This window comes from Maylandia zebra, linkage group LG5, assembly GCF_041146795.1.
Source record: "Maylandia zebra isolate NMK-2024a linkage group LG5, Mzebra_GT3a, whole genome shotgun sequence".
Classification (NCBI taxonomy): domain Eukaryota; kingdom Metazoa; phylum Chordata; class Actinopteri; order Cichliformes; family Cichlidae; genus Maylandia; species Maylandia zebra.
The window spans coordinates 18633857-18652984 of NC_135171.1; the positions used below are offsets into that span (position 1 = coordinate 18633857).

Sequence of the window (19128 nt, forward strand, 5' to 3'; positions counted from 1 at the left end):
AAAAACGCAAATGTCTAATGTGTATGCAAAAGGAGGTCTCTTAGGCCCTGTGGCAAAGACAGTGTGCCTGGAATGTTTTCAGACACTTTCAAGGTTTCCATGTTATGCTATATTCCAGACGCCTTTTTAAAATGGATTACATTCATTTATTCATCCATGTAAACCCACAAAGACAAAACAAGAACAAATTTGAAATGTTTTGTTAATTCATTTTCAGCAAAAGACCAAAATCGTTGATAAACACCTGGTGTATCCTACCATAATCAATTGTCTTTGAGATGCTTCTACAACTTGACTTGAATCCAGTGCTTAATTAAAATAATCTACACACACACACAGCTATGGGTATTAGGGCTCACTGTTGATGGTGTGTCAGAGTGAAAACCAACCCATGAGGTTAAAAAATGAGAACCACCAACAGGATGAGTTTAACAGTCTTCTATAATCTGGCCAAAGTGAGTTACTGGGGATGGGCAGCCTTGGTCAGGCAGGCTCAAACAAACACTGTGGTCTTTTTCTGGAGTTGGCAGAACCTTAGAGAAGAACACGGCGCAGTACTCCAACAGCAAAGGCCTGACAGAAGCGGTTACTCACTAGCAGGCACATGACAGCATGCTGGGAGTTTGACATTTTAACCACATTTAGACCAAGAACTCTGGTCTGATGAGACATAAATTAAACCATGCCACAAAACAGATACTTGGCATCACTTCATTAATACCATCTGCACAGTAAAATGTGGTGATTGCAGTATCAGGAACTGGGAGGTTAATATAGATAGAGAAAAAATCCTGAGTTGAAAACCTTTTCGAGTGTGGTCATGACTCCAGGATTGGAGCTATTTCTCTAGCAGCTCCATTCCCGCAGGGGCAGATACAGGAAATCTTTCATACCTTATGTAACAACTCTCTACAATGCAATGAAGGTTATCTTATTTTGTATCAGACTGAGGCAAAAGCTACTTTTCAACAAGACAAAGACCTGAGGCATGCTACTACAAAACATATGAGTGATTCTGCAAAAGGCCTAGAGTGTCCTAACCTGGCCACAGTGGAGTATCTAAGAAGAGACCTAAAAAAGGGTGTGGGCAAGCTTTCCCTATCTAAACATTAAGGAGCCTTGAAAAGAAAGAAGTAGCAGCAAGCTTAAAGGATAATGCCAAAGAAGACTCAAGGCTGTAATAGCTACCAAAGGTGCAATAAGTATAGGTCAAGGGTCTTAAAATTGTGTGAATGGTATAAGTTAGTCTCTTAGTTTTAGTACATGAATTAAATATTCAAAATGTTTTGTCATAGTAAAGTACTGTGAGTGCAACTCAGAAAATAAATAAAAACAGTCAAGTTTAGGATGAGTGTGCAGCATGAAATATTGAAGTGTTAAATAGATGCAAAAACTTTCTGTGAAAGCTTTATTTAAACTTTTGTACATTTACTGACAGAAAGAAAGAAACAAACATGTGCTGAAATAAAGCAAAACCTTCACTGTGTGATGACAGCTAAAACTCTAAAAACTAAAGCTGTTTAATAAAGTCAAAATATCCCCACCATGTGACTTTTTTCACTATTTTTTGCACAAATTTTCCTTCTTTTATAGAAATATTATTTGGATGTTTTGAAATATTTGAATTTGTGTTCATAAAACAAAAAAATACATTTGTAAACGACTTCCTTCTTAATATTTTGTGACAATATTGACACAAATAAATGTTGCAGTTGTGTTCCTGTGTTCATACAGCATTTTAAAACACTTCATTCAGGCCCACTAGCAGAGAAACTAGCATAGAAGAAGACATGCCGAAGAGCAGCCGAGCAGTTATCTGAGCAGCAGTAATGATTCGAACTGATTGAAAACACACACACTATCAGTGGGGTGCTGACCAAGATGGAGTGAAATATAAAGACAAGAACACAGATCTACGGTATAGGTGAATTGTTGTAGTCTTAATCACTCTCCCTCAGTAAATGCACACGTACACACACACACACACACACACACACACACACACACACACACACACACACACACACACACACACACACACAAATTAAAAGGGAAGAAGAAGCAATGTTTAAACTGCAATTCTAGCCAATTGGAAAATCCCACACCAAGAAACTGACACTGACATAAGCATACACTCACAGAATAAGTCGAAAATCAGAGATTATGCTTGCTGTGAGAGAATGGAGCAGTGTAAGCTCATTAAAGACAAAAAATGTCTGCTGCTGAACAGGCTTAAGGAGAATTTAATTGTGCCACTCTGTCTGTGAGATTCTTCTGGTTCGTGGGAAAATACTGGCTCTTTGCTAACAGATGCTACACGGCTGTGTCTGTTAGCAAAGCAGCTAACAGAACTCTATTTGTATTAGAATGTAAACACACCTGATGTAAAACAAGGACACTGTGCTTCAGTCTTAGTATCATGAACAGAGTAATGTATCCAAAATTCACTAAGATTTGACATTAGAAAAACATTGTTTAAAACGGTTTTTATTTAGATTTTTTTTTAGTTTTTAGGTCTTTATAATAGTGTACAGTAACACTTTCCTCTTATTGCTTTCATGTATTTACTGTAACTGTATTTATTACAGAGGTACTGATTGATCAGCCAGATATCGAAACTGGACGATTTTGAGCGTTATGAGCCTTGAATGGTGACCACCCTGTCAGCTTCACGTCAGATTATGAGCAGGTTACCGGTCAAGTCAGATGCGGCAGCATGAGCCAACAGTCGCACAGACACTCACAGGCATACGCTAACATGTTGTTAGCGTGGAAACTCTTTGCTGTAAGTGAAGACGAAAATGTTGGGGACTGTTGGGGGACCATCGTGGAAATGTTTGAAACAAAAATCTTAATCAGACATTGACCAAACTTATGAACACACTGGAAAATGATGGGAGTAACTGAGATTTGTTTTGTTAAATAAATCAGGTAAAGATTGGTGTACAGCAGCTAATTTTCAGTTAATTATTTCTACTTCAGCAGTTCCAAGTGAGACTTACTGCAGCTGTAACTTACCACAATTTGGGGAAAATTGCAAACTTTGATCATTTCTTTTTTTATTATGAAAAAAATATTTTGCATTGACGAAAATTCTATTTTTGTTTGTATGTGTTGACATGTAAAAGTTCGTAGGAAAAAATTTGAATTGGCAAAAATTTGTATCATCTTAGTAGAGATCCAAGTGGAAGGGGAGGGGGAGAAACACGAGGAGAGGGGAGTTGAGACAACAGGCCTTTTATAAAATCCAACAAAATCCCTGCTTTGGAGCTGTCATTTCAAAGTGATGTCATTAAATATGACGTCTGGCACAGCTGCATTAGAAATTGCTTTGTTACAGCCCAACTACTTCGACATTTTATGATCCCAGATGCCATATAAGCATAACAGTCTTCATGAGAACTTTTAAAATTCAAGCCTACTTTTAGTTCACACCACTGTGCAATGTGACAGCTTACTACAATACGATTTGATTTTTTTTTTTAAACTAACACACAAACAAACAGAGAAAGTAAGAAAGTTACAAAGCCAATTGCCTTAAATAAAGATAGAAAGAACATTTCTGTAGATCTTTTTTTTGTCACATGTAAGCAGTAGGGGTGCAACGATATTCGTATCGATATTGAACCGTTCGATACAGTGCTTTCGGTTCGGTACGCATATGTATCGAACAATACAAATTTTGTAATTTATTTTATCAACTTTCCTTCTGACGATGCTGTCTGTGTTGAGCGCTCAGTGAATCTGCGTTCGACTACTCCGCCTAGGGTCGACAGTGCAGCCTAGGCGGAGTAGTCGAACGCAGATTCACTGAGCGCTCAACACAGACAGCATCGTCAGAAGGAAGAGCGCAGGGCAAGCTAGTGAGACAGAAGTTAAGCTCTCCTTACAACATGGACCTCCCCCACCCTCATTCAGATCTGGCGTTTGGAATTATTTTGGTTTTCATGTGACGTATGACCCTGAAGGTAAGCGAGTCATGGACTAAAGTAAAACAGTATGTTGGATGTGCCATGCAATGCTCAATTACATGGGTGGGAACTAGTGTGTTAGCGCAGTTAGCTCGTTAACGTGTTGGCCGTCTAGCCCCATGCACGGGCGATCGGCGGTAGCTCGTTAACGGAGATTTGCCGTGTAGTGGCGTTAAGGTCATTTCAACGAGATTAACCTGAAAGCACTAGTGGGAACACAACGAATATGACTGCACATTTACGCCGACATCATCCTAGTGCAAAGACAAGTGGAAGCAGAAAAAAAACAAGCAAGCATGCTACTAACTTTAGCCGAGTCATTTAGACAGCTGTTAGCACATGATTCTCCTTATATGTTTAATATGCTGCTGAGAATATAGCCCAGAAGAAGCGGATAGTATAGCTTTTATTTTGGAAAGAGACATTTCTCTGTAATAAACTCTCTTTTCCAAAGATGAGTGATTCCTCAATCAGATACAGGGCTCGCAATATCGCTAGCCCGACGTCCTGGAGCTAGCGATTTTTTTCAGTCGGGGTACCAAAATCTATCTCTGCCCTGCCCGTCGGGCTATTGTAGGAAGGAAAAATATATGTCAATGCTTTTGCATTCTTTCAGAAATGTAGCTGGGTAATTATGTCATTGGCATCGGTGAGCCACTGTCAATATGTGACATATTGAAATCGCGTTTGAATTTGCTCTTGTTTTTTTGCTTTCACTTTGCAATCGCGCAAACTGTGTATAGAGAGCGACAGCACTGATCTGTGAGTGATGATAATTTGTGCACCAATTCCTCTGACATCGTCTTATTAATTGTTAGCTTACTATGCAAACATGACAAGTGAAATCTCCCGCAGCTTAAACATGTGAGAGGTTGATCGCGCAGAGAATCGCTGAGCTTATGTGAGTGCGTGTGTAAAAGCAGCAGGATTTATATTTGACTACGATAACCTGGATGACTGAGAACCTTCACAGACAGATATATATTTTAGTTCTGCTGAGCCAAATAAGAGAGGTCAGGGTGAAGAAGTGACAGCCAAAGAAAAGCTTACCACAAAACGGAGAAGTTATGACAAATCAGACTATAAGGCAAAAAGAAAGTGCAGCTTTATGTTTTCATGGACAAAAGAATTTCTGTGGCTGCAATATGACGAGCTAAATAACCAGGGCTGCACATAAGTGGTCCGCAGGTGCGCATTCGCTGTCAAAATAAAAAACACGCACAAGGGTTAGGGTTAAATTTAAAAACTGTACTTTTGAGTTAAAATATATATTTATAATTTTAATAAATGACAAATTAAAAAGGCATGAACATTTTTTTTGTATCGAAAAAATATCGAACCGTGACACCAAAGTATCGAACCGAACCGTGAATTTTGTGTATCGTTGCACCCCTAGTAAGCAGGGGTCATGTGTTTTTACCCATGACTGTTTCTTGGAAAATGGGTAATAACGCACAAAGAATATACCTGTGTTCCCTTGATTATCAGTCGTCTGACAACTCATCTCTCCTCCAGATGCATTTTAACAAGTGAGTCGTCCTTCAGCACAGAGTTCATGATGGAGGCAAATAGAGAAATGTGAAAAAACCTGAGAGAGGAATAATGATAACTGAGGACACTGTATGCTCATTGTGTGGTAGTGACCTGACTTCAAGCATAAACTGCTTTAATATCTATTTAACTATAAATAATACCATTACTTACAAAACAAGCATCATAACACACACACACACACACACACACACACACACACACACATATATATATATATATATATATATATATATATATATACATGGATGATCTGATATCGTCGTGTTGTTGGTGTTGTTCCCACATCATCATGAAAATGTTGTTCCAGGTTCAACATTGCAACTGACCAATCACATTCTTGTGACATTATTCTTTTGCGCGCCAAGCCATTCGTGCATTTATGAAATTCCAATGTTGCAAGGACAATATCAATTCTGCTTACCATTTATTAAAGGGTTAGGGTCAGGGTCCGTTGATCGGCGGACAGAGACGGTTTCTCGCAGCTTAAGTACAGTTTTTTGTTTTACGGCGGTTTTTCCCGAAGTCGCAAAAGTATGACGTCACAACATTCTGATTGGTCACTTGCAATGTTGATCCTGGAACAACATTTAGTATGATGATCTGGGAACAACACCAACACGACAATATCAGATCGTGCTACATACATACATACATATATACATACATATACATATATATATACACATACACATACACAATAAAAAGCCCCTTGTTCAAATTTGTAATTTGTGATCTCATACCACGATGACATTATCTGTACAACAGGATTGATTACGATTTAAAGAAAGTGCTATAGTAAATCATTAGTGTGAGAAACAGAAAGAGCGCAGGCCACCAGAGCAGCAGCAATGAGCCATTCTCAAATGTTTGTGAGGTAGTAAAGTAAAATAAAGCACACTCATTTTCGTTGGTCAAAAACGCCATAAAAATGCCTCAAACTGCTCTGAGTTTATTTCAATCTCTGTGAGAAACCAAATTAGACACAAGCCTCAACAAACCTCAAGGACTAAAAAAGGACAAGCAGGAAAATAGCATCTACACACGCGGGCAAAGAGAATGAGTTAGTGTATGAGACAGAGAGATGAAATAATAGGTAGAAACAGGTTAGACTGTGACACAGAAGGTGCATTTTACAGAAGAGAGCACCAGGCTGATCACAAAGGCTGAAGAGGCATAGGATGAAGAAGGTGGTCACTTGCTTGCTTTCATCAAGCTTTTTTGATGTGCAGATGTTGACAAAAATTGTATCTGCAAGCACCCCACCCCCCAAGAAATAAATTAATAAATGAAGCAGTTGCTTGTTATTACGTGTAGCAACAGTCAACAACAGGCACGATTTAATACTTCAGTCTTCAGTTCATTTGCAAATTGCTGGGACTGCACGTTTGTCATGTCTGGACAGAGTCAGGCAAGCTGTTACACTCTTGTTCCTATCTTTATGCAAAGGTAGCCACTTGCTGGATGTTGATCCATAGTAAACATTCAGTTAAATTAGAATTTTATCAATCATGTTAACTAAAAAAATAAAATACAGAAAAAGAAAGAGTAAATCATTTTAGTAAAAATCTAATCTGTTTGCTGTAATATAGCCTCACGTGGCTTTTTTAAAGGTATTCAAATTTATTGTTGCATTGGACTAAGCACTGTAGTTCTATACCCAGATGATGACAGCAAACTCTATGACAACTCACAGGCTGACACAAGAAGTACCTCACACTTTGAAAGCCTGAAGGTCATACTTCAAAGCAACTGCCAGAGTAGAATAAGGTTAGAACTATGATATTCTGCTGTTTATATGCGAATGACACAATAACACTGGTGTTTTCTTATTTTGCTTTTCAACATAAAAAAAACCACACAAGTTGTTTTTCTCTTATACCCATTCACCAATCTTGAGTCAGCTTAAACTCTGTCCCACAGAGATCAATGCAGTCAAATAAATGCCAAGATTTTCATTTTGCTTGGTCATAACGTCAAACATTAACTAACTACAGCTGATTGAAATTGCTTTCCATTGTTTCCATCAATGCTGGAAAAACAATGGAAGTCATCTTAAACTGTAAATTCCAGCATCTTAAGACGCTGATAGCTATTTGAAATCTCAAATAACATTTGTTAAAATTGTAATTTCACTATAAAAAAGGCTGCAGTTCATCCTTCATGCAGGCAGGGAACAAAGAGAAAGAACCAAGAAAACAATGGCAGAGAATCGGGTAAAGATTACAGAAGAAAGGAAGAAAAAATAGAGTGCAAGAACTCCTAGTGGTTAGAAAGCCTCAGATGTGGTAAGAAAAGGCTCCTTCACTGCATCTTCATGCCTGAGAGAGAGCCTTACTCACAACAACAAGAAGAACATGTATTTTAACACGCACATAACGCAAGTTTATGGACAAGTGATGACTGAGAGAGCTTCATTCACCTTCAGATAATCAGACTGTTTTAATATTGGAAGACAGGAGTGCTAAATATTGTGGCAAAGTATCAATTGTTCTCAATTTAATTATTGCTTTTTTTTAACTGTGAAGGGTCTTATCTGCATAACTTGGTAAAAGTGTTCAGAAATGAATGCAGCGCAGCACCTTTGAATCAATGCTAATCGGTGCTCAGAAGACAACAATGAGAATGGGGATGCCATCTCTCAAAGCTAGCTTCCTACCTAGCTAAAGCAGCAAAAAACACATCTGATACTGACGCATCTGTGAAAAATATGCAAAGCAGTCAATTCAATACAATTTTTAGGCTAGTAAGGAGCAGGTAAAGAGACAAAGATACCGTTGGGTATCTTTGTTGGCCTTCAGACAACAATTCTGACGCTAAAGAACCAAACGGGACAGGCAAAAAAAAAAGAAAAAAGGTAAAGAGACTAAAACTCACATCATCAGTTATGCTGGTTAAGTACCTCTCACAGGAACAGAGGATGCCATCCTAGAAGCTGTTACCCTCATTCTAATTATGGACCAGTGGTCAAATCTTTCTTTGAAGCCTAAATTAAAAATATACATGGCTGATTTTGCACACGATCTCTGGAAAACTGACTACTCCTGCATGTAACATACAATAGAAGATTGACTGCATGAGACAGTCTTACTTCTGGAAATTCTCTGTTTTGTTTAGTCAAGGGAGCTTTCTTAAAAGAGCATCCAGCGGACAGGTCACAGGACATCTACTCGCTCACTGTAAATTCCCACGGTCTTTGAAATGGAATGCTGGAAGGTTAAAAACGGTTTGATGTCCAATCATCCGCTTCAGACATTTACTTTCTCGCATGCAACTCTGTTGAGTAATGTCTAGAAAGGCTCAAGGATACAGCGCATGTGTGCAACCGCCCCATGTTTCTGTTGTGGTGTTGCAAAGCAGCCCACTCTTGATGCAAAGGGATAGGTAAAGGTCCAACAGAGCTAAAAGGATGACCTTGTTGCTCTCAGCAGTAGCCTGAACCTATATAACTTAAACCTGCTCAAACACACAGACCAGACGGCCAAAAGAAGCTTATCTTTAGCAGAAGAAGGATCATTTACACTTTGTGCTGGCTTCCTGATGAGCAAACAGAGGTAAAGTCAGCACAGCCGGGAGAACATGTTTGGGCACAAACCTTCAATTTAATAACTCTCAAACTCTCCAAGAGTTATCATTAAAAATGATGCTGTACTTATAGTCATGGTTAACCACAATGTAGCATTGAACGGAGATGTGTGTGTTGATGTTAAACACAGTAATGATAAGAGTTGTGTCTGGACTTGAATTTCAAAAAATAGACAGAAAAAATAAAAGGAAATAAAAAATTTTCATCAACTATTAAGCATTTTTGTGGCTGGTTCCCATGGCCACAAGGCACTTAAATCTCTGCACACTACCCTAACTGTTAACCACACCTACCCTAATTACCCCATAGAACCTGCGCTCTGATCTACGTACACTCAGTGCTGTTGTTTTCCCATTGAAGCTTGAGGAGACTGAAGTAATTTTGGCTCATTCTGCATGAGTCATTCACATGAAAACAGCCCGAAGCTGAGTCCACATCTTCCTCTCCCCGCCTCTGTGTCAGTTACCTCTGAGCATGACCGATCTCTCAAAGCCAAAGGGTCACAGGTTCATTCCCAAATTCCCAGGAGCCTAATTGTGCCATTTAAGTGTTCCATAGCGCTGAATCAGTCCTGACCACTCAGATCACCCAAGAGCACGGCCCCTCCTCGGACCAGTCTCAGCAATTACCTGACTACACAACAGTTGTGTCATTAAGAAGGCTTTTGACCTTATAAATCTCAGTAACATCCAGCAAAAACACACAGTGGTTTTCCCAGGATAAAGTGTGAGTTTCTACAGTGTAGCCCCCTCCTGAGTCTACCATTAGAGATTATTAATTACTCAGTCTCAAACTTTTAAACACCACAGTGACTCAAGACTTTTCCACTTTAGAGAACTCACATCAACCTATATTACACTTTCGCTGGGGTGAATAAATCCATTCCAATGTTGTTTTCAGAAAACTGTATTACAATAGTTCTACTGTACAGTCAAACACACTCTGGATGACCTACTAACATAACAAGCTTCACATGCATGAAAGTAAATGGTGAAGCTTCACTCTCAAATAATCGTGCTCCATTGTTTTCATACCAAATGGCTAATCTCTTTAATAACTAACTCACTTTTTCACTACTTTCAAACACCGCCTCCACAAAGATGACAACATTGGTTATTGTAAACACTGGGCCTTCGTGGCACGCATGGAGTATGTTTATGTTTCTTTTTTTCTCTTTTGTTTTTTCCCCCAACAACCTCTTTCTTACCATCACCAGGGCAGGGCTGTGGGCTCGGACAGCTGTTTTCTCTCTCTGCGTTTGAGCTTGTTTGCAAACTTGGTTGTGGAGCTGGCAAACCGGGGTCTCCATCGTTAGGTGGCTCTCGCGAAATGGCAGCGGCACTCCTCTCCTCATCCATGGGCGTAGGCCTGGCTCTTTAGGGAGGAGGTGACTGAGCCTGAAGCAGGGAGACGAGATAGCCCAAAAAAGAATTTCATAGAGATGAGTCATGTGGAAGATTTCTCGTTTTCTTTTTGATATGAGCAAGAAGCTAACAGACTACAGGTACTGCTGAACCACCATCAGCGCCTTTTGGCAGGATCCTCACCACAGGAAGCAGTGCGTGTTTACAAAGGAAACGTCTAATAACAGCCTGCTTTAAATAACGTCTTCAAAGTATGCTTTGACAGTAACAAGTATTTATTTATATATAACACTGTAAGCCACTTCAACACTGCAACGTGAGGTAGAGAGACAGGAATAGGTCAAGAACAAAAAAAGTCGTATAAGTCAAATAACTTACTCATGAAAACAGACATAATTTCTATTTTACAAATACAAATTATCATACTACATGTATACAAATCTCGGAAACCAATAACACCGCACTTACTGCTTACACTTGCTCCTTGTTTAAAGTAAAAGACGCGTTTTTGAGAGCCCTCGACCATCGGAGCAAGTTTTGTAAATCATTATCGGGAAGTTCAGCGTATACCTCACGTGCCAGTTTGGGCACGCGCTTTTCCTGCCAAAGTAACTCAGCTGGGCAGCTGTTTGCGCGCTCCCGTAGCTCGCTCGCTCCGCACTCGCTGCCTCCCAAAAAGTTTTGACCACCTTTGCCAAGTTTTAGAGCGAAAAAAAAAGTTCGAAGAAGCAGAGTTTGGTAAGCTTCACCATCAACCACCCACCCCCACGGGTGAGTTTCTCAGTGTTTTAAACGGCATGGCCACAAAGTTTGAAGAAGTTTCGGGAAAAGAGAAAAGTCACTGCAGCGCACGCTCACCAAGAGCTAGCTGAAACATGTATACTTGTAACGAGCTTTTTATAACAATAATAAAGTGTCATTTTCCATAATAAATTCAGGCTGAAATATTGAACATGAACGCAAATATGAGTGATAGCTAATGACGGACGTGCTCTGGTTATCTTCACTGCATATCTGCCCTGCGCTTTCTCGACACGAGTCTCTGCATGCTCAGACCAAGCTCCGCTCCAGCTTGAGGATAATTTCTCTGCCTGAGTTAGTGCGGCTGAAAAATCTAAATGCAACTTACTTTGACAACAATAACACCGCAGGAAAAAACTTCTTACCTTCTTTCTGGCTGGAACTCTTTGCAACTGGGCCTTTGAACTAATTCATTTTCTGGTCGCTCCAGGTGGACTTCAAGCCCTCTTCCAATCCAATCTCCCCCCCCAAACTCTTGTCACTTCACACGAACACCAAGTCTGTCTATGGCTCATGCAGGTAAACTAAACTCCAAATTCAGAGCATTTTCGCCAGCGGAGATAATTCTCTCTCCGCCTCTAAACTTTCTCACTCCTGCTCGCCCCGTCCTCCAAACCAGATGTTGGGAGGTTTAACGCTGCAAGGCTGAAATCTCTTTGTCTGCGCTGCAGGTTTCCTCGCTTTCTACTGCGTTTCTGCACCACCTTACCAAACTTATTTACAATCTTAAATTGAGTACCCGCTTCGTGCAACCCGTTTCGCCTCCTGACTCCTTCTATATCCTACTTGACTCAGACTTCTGCTCCTGCTGTTGGACAGGAAACTACAGTGAGCAGTGATTGTGCTTCCTCCAGGCTAGAAAGTAGTTGGGCTGAGCTGTACTGTCATATAATTACCCCCAAAACCCGAACCAGACGCAGGACTAACTAAGGCAAGCTTTCATCAGGAATTATGAGCCCAGAAATATGTTTTGGCACTAATAATAGTCTGTAAAGATAATCGTTTTTGCCAAATTGCAGCAATGCAGTTAACATTTATGCTCAAAAACACTTACACAATACAGTATGTTTACAGTTACTTTATTATCTCTATAACATTTTAATGTATCAAACATAAAACAGGCCACTGTATGACATTCTCTAGTTTGCTGTGGAGTCTCTGTCGTTTTGTATTCTTAATGAAAGTCAATAAAAGTCCCGTATATGCAGGAAAATATTCATTAGCTGCTGTTTTAAAAACAAAAATATAATTTAGCAGTGATAGTAACTTATTGCGTTTTTTAATTACTAGTGTTTGGTAAGATGCCAAATCCATGTATAGCGCTTTGACACAATCTGACTAAACCTTTGTTTTTCCTTGCAAGAAACAAACAATTTTTACAGTTTCTAGTTTATGTCCTGCTGCTAGTCACTTTGGGGATTTTCATCATTCATTCCGGCGCTCTCAGAGTCTTTTAAGGCCAAGTTAGACACTCAGTGATTCATGTTCACAGTGTGAAGTGTGGACTAAAGAGTTATAACAAGAGATCTTGCGGTGCACATTCCTGCCTTGTACTTACTGTACATACCACTGACATCAGCCACTTGTTTTTCAAATCTGCTACACTGATAACAAGTGCCATTATTAAAACTGGCTCTAAATACCGGCTCTTTTGAAAGTAGTTTATCATCATTAGTATTAAGTAGAAATAATGAATAAGAGAGACATTTTTTTATGAAACAAATGCATGTCAGCATGAATCAACATATCAAAATATTACACTTCATAGTCATATAAACACACTCAGATGACTTCAGTGATGGTGATGCTGAAACAGTTTGAGATTAAACCATAAATGTATGATACATCTGTTATATTTATTGTTCTTAGTGTAAGCGACGCCTAATTTGTAGAGATAATGAAGATTTATAGTGCTAACTAACCAATGTGGTGACTGGGTTTGATAGCTTTTAAAAATCCCATTTTCAGTTTTGAAATGAAGGTTGGTAAACAGTTACTAAGTACGTTTTGGCATCAAAAGAACCGGGGGAAAAAATTACAATACTCTAACAAGAAACGAGTCTTGTTGAATTAACATTAGGATGACCAGATGTCACTCTGTAAGTGGGACTGCACGTGCTTTTTATTCTTAGGTTGATTTTCCTTTATTGTACCTTATGCTACATAAATCCTCCACCCCTGTTGTAATTTAAGTTCAGACCAGCTAATAGTCAAAATACTTTTTACACATAATTGAAAAATAAAATATTAGAGAGGCTGTTCATTTATAAATGTTGCTAATGGATGACTTTTAAAAAAGTACTGATATCAGCATTTCAAAGTCTCTGTGAGATAATTCCTATCAACACATTTTGAGTGGTTGCCCTCCCTGTAGCTTTACATGCATAACTTCGTCATCTACTGCAGGCCAGTTTTTAACAGAGTGGGATAAGTGCTCTCCCAAATTTTATCATATTAAAATTCAGAGTTCATCTTAGGTAATTTGCAGCATCACAATGTGCTAATGAGGAGATTCTTGCGTTTTTATGTGATATCAAACTTTCAGCTAAAAATCATACAGTACAATTAGAGTTAGGTTAACACACACACACACACACACACACACACACACACACACACACACACACGTGCCAGATAAATTAACAACATACAAAAAAAACCCTGGAAAGTGGTTGACACCTGGGTTAGGCTCCCGCCCACCCTGTGACCCTGAAGTGGATAAGCAGTTAAGAAATGGATGCGTGGATGAATGGTGGCCATTAGCCCACGGATCCATTAATGTCTTGTGTGTTTTTAAAAGATCCAGTTTCCCCTTCTGCTCTAATTCCTGCACTGAACAATGGCACCGGGGACATTTTTGTCATCAGCCACAGAAGTTATTCTCTCAATCATCTTGCTTCTGTTTTTATTCACAGTACAGCCTAACTGCTTTAATATCCGTTGCTTCCTTTTTTATTTAGACAATTATTTATATGCTGCTTCACAGGTGTTGAGTGTTAATTTAATTAGCCTTATTTAACAGGTTTTTCTTCATTATTTAAACATATTTGTCACAGAGTGTGTGGTAGGCGCCGCACACCTTGTCAGTCTTCTGATTGCTTTTGTTCTGGTTCTAATGACAGCATTGTGTAGAGGTGAACAGGTACACTGGATTGTTCAGGCTCTAATGGACCAGCCAAATGAATTTCCCACTGCCCTTCCATATTCCACACCTCCAGCAGTGCCATCAAGTCAGCATACAATAATGGGAGAGAGGTTTTTTTTGTTGATGCACATGCAGACACTTTCTCCTAAACCATTTATTCTGTGCAGAGGAATAGCAAAAGGGTAACAGCTTTATAATTTATGTCAAATGAATAGTTTGACATTCTGGGAAATACAGAAAATCAAGCCAATTCAATGGACAAGGCACTCAAAGCATTAAGTAGAAATTTAAATGTGTGAGAATTTTGCAATAGCATATATGCTGGTAGGAGTATTTTGGGGCAAAGTCATTAAACTTTTAGGCAGTTTTGAAAAAAATCTGATTAACCAGTTCATGTGGTAGATGCACTGTTTATATCTCTGTGACCACTTCAAGTTAATTTAGTGTCTTTTGTCCCGCCAGGACTTAAATCACACACTTGATACATAGACCAGAAATAAGGGGAACAACTAGTCTGTATTTGTAACTTTTAAAGCATAATTATTAACACATTTTTGTTCATTTGTTTAATCGGGTCAAAAACTGAATTGTAAAAAGAAATATAAAGAAATATTTATTGGTTTAAAGATGGTCTTGTTGGACTATTTTTCAGTTACCAAGCAACAAGCAGAATCTCAGTAATTCACAGAGATGAGAGTGAGACACTCGCATGTAACTGTTTCTTGTAATGACAGTCTAAAAGTATGGAATAATTTGTCCATTACCGTTCACTGTAAGCATATGCAACAGTACAGTATATGATCTGCACTGTAGCCAACAAGTCAACAATATCACCATTTTCACTGATCCCAAAAAGCTGAATCTGTTGGATGTAGCGTTTTCAGCAGGAGAAATGTTTCTTCAGTTTCTTCTCCTGCTGAAAAAGTCTGCTTACAGTACTCATTTTCTTAAATCAGCTGAGTCACAACTATACGTTAAAAGCTGGTATTAAATATGCAGTGCATACAGGGAGGCTATAAATTCTAATTCAGACTCAACCACGGGCAAATGGTCCAAAGGCAATCAAATCATTCTTAACTATTCTGAATGGATTTCATAGTACACTGACCTGAACTTCATTTGGGTTAGGTATCTGATGCTTTAGAGCAGGGGTGGGGAACACAAGGGCCGGTGTCCTGCAGGTTTTAGATTTCACCCTGGGCCAACACACCTGAATCAAATGATTAGTTCATTGGAGAACCTCAAGACACGTTGAGGAGGTAATTTAGCCATTTAAATCAGCTGCGTTGGATCAAGGACACATCTAAAACCTGCAGGACACTGGCCCTTGAGGCCTGGAGTTCCCCACGCCTGTTTTAGAGGCTTTACAGTCCTCTGATAACCAGCAGGGAAAGAACAGGTTGCTGTGTTTAGCTAACTAGTGCCTAGGGTGGGGGACAAAGGTGAGAGAGCTGCTCCACTTCTCAAAGGGATTCTGAGCGTACTAGATGATCTCATGTGGTGGGAGGACACATGGAGGAAATGTCGAGATTGAGAGAGGAAGTTAGCCCAGGCGGAGACATAGAAAGTGAGGTGTGTGTGTGTGTGTGTGTGTGTACACGGAGGGGGTGCTCAAAGAGAAGCGAAACTGGAACTGGGCACACTCGGAGTATGAGTGTCCATATCTGAGTATTTTTCTTAACAGTTTCAGTGTCTCTGAATGATATGGTGACTGGAAGAGAGAGTGAATATGAGAGAGAGAGAGAGAGAGACGGGAGGGTGAAAAATGTGGTTCCAATCACTCACAAAGATGCTTTTGTTCTGTGGCCGGAGCCCTCTCTCTCTCTCACACACACACTGCCACACATGGAGTCATGGAGCTTCATCCATTTTCTCATCTGACTTATGGGTTCTCAGGGGAGGGTTCCTGTGGTGATTTAAAGAAAAAACAACTTGCGAGACACTAACAACTCAAGGATAGTTATTTAAAAAGCAGGATAACACTCCAGCGTGTCCTAGGAGTGCAATTTTGAGCTGCTTGCATACTAAATTTATATGCTATGCACCATTTACTTAATGATTCATTATATACCAAAGTCTTCTTGCTCTCTTATCCTGTATTGCTTGTTTTGTAAAATACGTCTGTCGTTATGTCCTCATCTTGTTTGCATTTTTCCGGCACCCATCATTTCCTGCCATGTAACATTCCATTTGGATCAGTGAGAGCCTGAAGAGGTGCCTAACTGACCCATAACATTTCTGATCCCACCTATCCCTGCTGACATCATGCAGATTGCCTGTCATACACAAGGAAAACACAGCAAGACACACTACCATTCACTCCAACATCCACACCTACAACCAATTTAGAATAGCTTATTAACCTAACATCTATTTGGCTGGACCATGGGAGCAAACAGCAACAGCTCAGGCATATGGAGAACTTGCACAATCCACACGTAAACCAGAGCTCATGCCTCTGGGTCAACAGGCTTTCACAAAGAGAAGCAACGCTATTTCAGTGTATTTCCACATGTTTATTATTAACAGGATCATACAAAAAGCCAAACCAGTTTTTAAAAATGTCATATTCACTTAAACGTGCTGCTGCAGGGTCGGCTGAAGTGGAATTACAAGCAAAATCCGACAAAACAAATTTTGATTAATTAACTGAGTCACACTGCATGCAATAATAGGTGCTAATTCTATGCTTTTCTTTGTTACATTGTTTTAAATATAATAGGGGCAAATGCACAGTGGCCCACCAGTAAGGAAAAGTATATTACAGTGCTTTTTTCTTTTGGCTTTAGCGAAGAAAAAAACCTCTTGGGTTGTCTTTTATGGTAGACACAGAGAGGAGAAAGAGTCTAAGCTCATTAGCCTTGAATAAACAGATCCATGTGGATGCATGCAGCAGCAGATATACACTGATGTGTTGTTTGCAGTGAGTCAGTGCACTGTTTGGAGCCTAGCCCACAGCTTCAGCCACAGACATTGAGGGGAAGAAGGGAGAGGGACAGACAGAGTGAGTGAACAGGGGAGAGACAGAGATGTCAGCATTGCTCTGGGTAAATGTATTTTGTGACTCACAGGGTCTGCCTGGACCTCAGTGCTCTCCATGCTGTTGGGACTAATGTCCTTTCACACCCACCCGTGCACCCAGTCACACAAACATGCATATTGATTTAGCATCGCAAGCTCATGCACATGGACAGATAGGCAGATGCATGAGAGTACAATCCACCTCCGGACTGTCGAACAAATGTATGAAGCACGCTCACATTCAGGCCTCCTAATGCTTACTCTGTCCAGATGAGCATTAAGAAACATGTGCCAAGGTTCAGATTCAGGTGTGTGCCAAATACTACCATCCCACGCCAAGAATAACCCCTTTGTGTTGCTCTGCACCCTGGCTCACCTTGTACAAGTATATGGTACTAAGTTTCTGTTTAGTATTCATAATGTGTGCATGCCAGTGAGTGTGTTTTTATGCCTGTGCATGTGTGCCTTCAGCCTATAATAGGCTTAGAATAGGGTCTCTACCAAAACCAAATGTCACAGGGATTTAAGCGTCAAGAGTGAGTTTTCTCCCAGCTGACTAACACAGAAGTTCAATAAAAGCACAAGATTAAACAAAGTTTCAACTTTCCAAAAAAACATCCATCCAGTTTCCATTTTTTCTCCCTGTGGCAACATATCCATGATGCAGAGCTGAGGTTTAAAGAGAAGCTGTAGGGCATGCTGCAAACCTGTGAGGGAGACAGACACGGGTAAAGAGCGGGAAGTAAAAACTGAGAAGGTGGGCAAGCTAAAAGTACAGAAAGGTTAAAAAAAGAAGAAGCATTTTTTATACATCATCAATGCTATAAACCCTAATGAGACTTCAGTCACCTGTATTCATGACGTTCCCACTGCCACACACAGTGCAGATCGTTCACTCAGTGTTTGTTCCACACTCTCTGGCCCACTCTGTTGGTCAGAACGTGTTAATGGACCCCAGTAATGTTTGTTGCTGGGTTTGTGTTTATGAGTTGCAGCTTGTGTTGTCTGGTTTGTTTACTCCTCCTGGTGGCCACTCTCTGTATCACATTTTGAACTGTCTAAAGGCCTTCCATATGGTTCAGCTTCCAACTCGGGACAGGATTAAGATTGTTTAACGATTATGTGACATTAGTCTAGGGTTGCATTTTTGCTACACAAAGACATTAATTTTCTTCATAAAGACACTAAAATAAAACCTGCCAATCGCAAAGGATTAATATGGAAGTGGCAACACGGCGCTCATTTCAATTGAGAGGATCTTGATTGTATTTCAGACGGATAAGATCAGTTTTGAAAAAATGTTTTCATGCAAATATACAGTATAAGAGCTTTCATGTGTGTGTTTGCGTGTGCAGGGTAAACAGTAGAAGAAATTCCATTACATAGTTCAATATTAGTAAAAAAGTTTGGCCAGTTTCTGATCAAATCTGTAGACTTATCTTTTTATGTATAAATCTATCAGTTAGATTTAGCTTGTTTAAATAGTTGGATGTTTTTTTTTAATAAAACATCTGTTATCAGCCTTTCAGCAGTGATGATTTGGTTCAGTTAAACCCTGAGAGACCGAAGAGGTGCCCAACTAACCCATAACATTTCCGATCTAACTCTTATGCATCATCCATACTGTCCAGCCCATCGATATTTTAAGATAACTCAACAGCACTAGAGAAGAAACAAGGATGCAGAATA

At 39.7% G+C, this 19128-nt stretch overlaps 1 protein-coding gene across 3 annotated transcripts in view; it reads right to left on the minus strand.

Moving 5' to 3' along the window:
* mdfi (MyoD family inhibitor) overlaps nt 1-15621 on the minus strand; it is a 34091-nt gene extending 18470 nt beyond the window's left edge. Inside the window, exons 1-2 of one of the 3 annotated variants that reach the window (XM_004545084.3) lie at nt 15527-15621; nt 10316-10505 (exon numbers count right to left, since the gene is read on the minus strand). In XM_004545084.3, the coding sequence (XP_004545141.1) occupies nt 10316-10466 (151 nt within the window). In that variant the 5' untranslated portion in view covers nt 10467-10505; nt 15527-15621. Of the gene's footprint in view, nt 1-10315; nt 10506-10940; nt 11086-11638; nt 12085-15526 lie in introns of those variants that run through there. The other 2 variants (XM_004545083.3, XM_076883926.1) reach the window with 2 other exon arrangements.
* Between the last annotated feature and the right edge of the window lie 3507 nt (nt 15622-19128).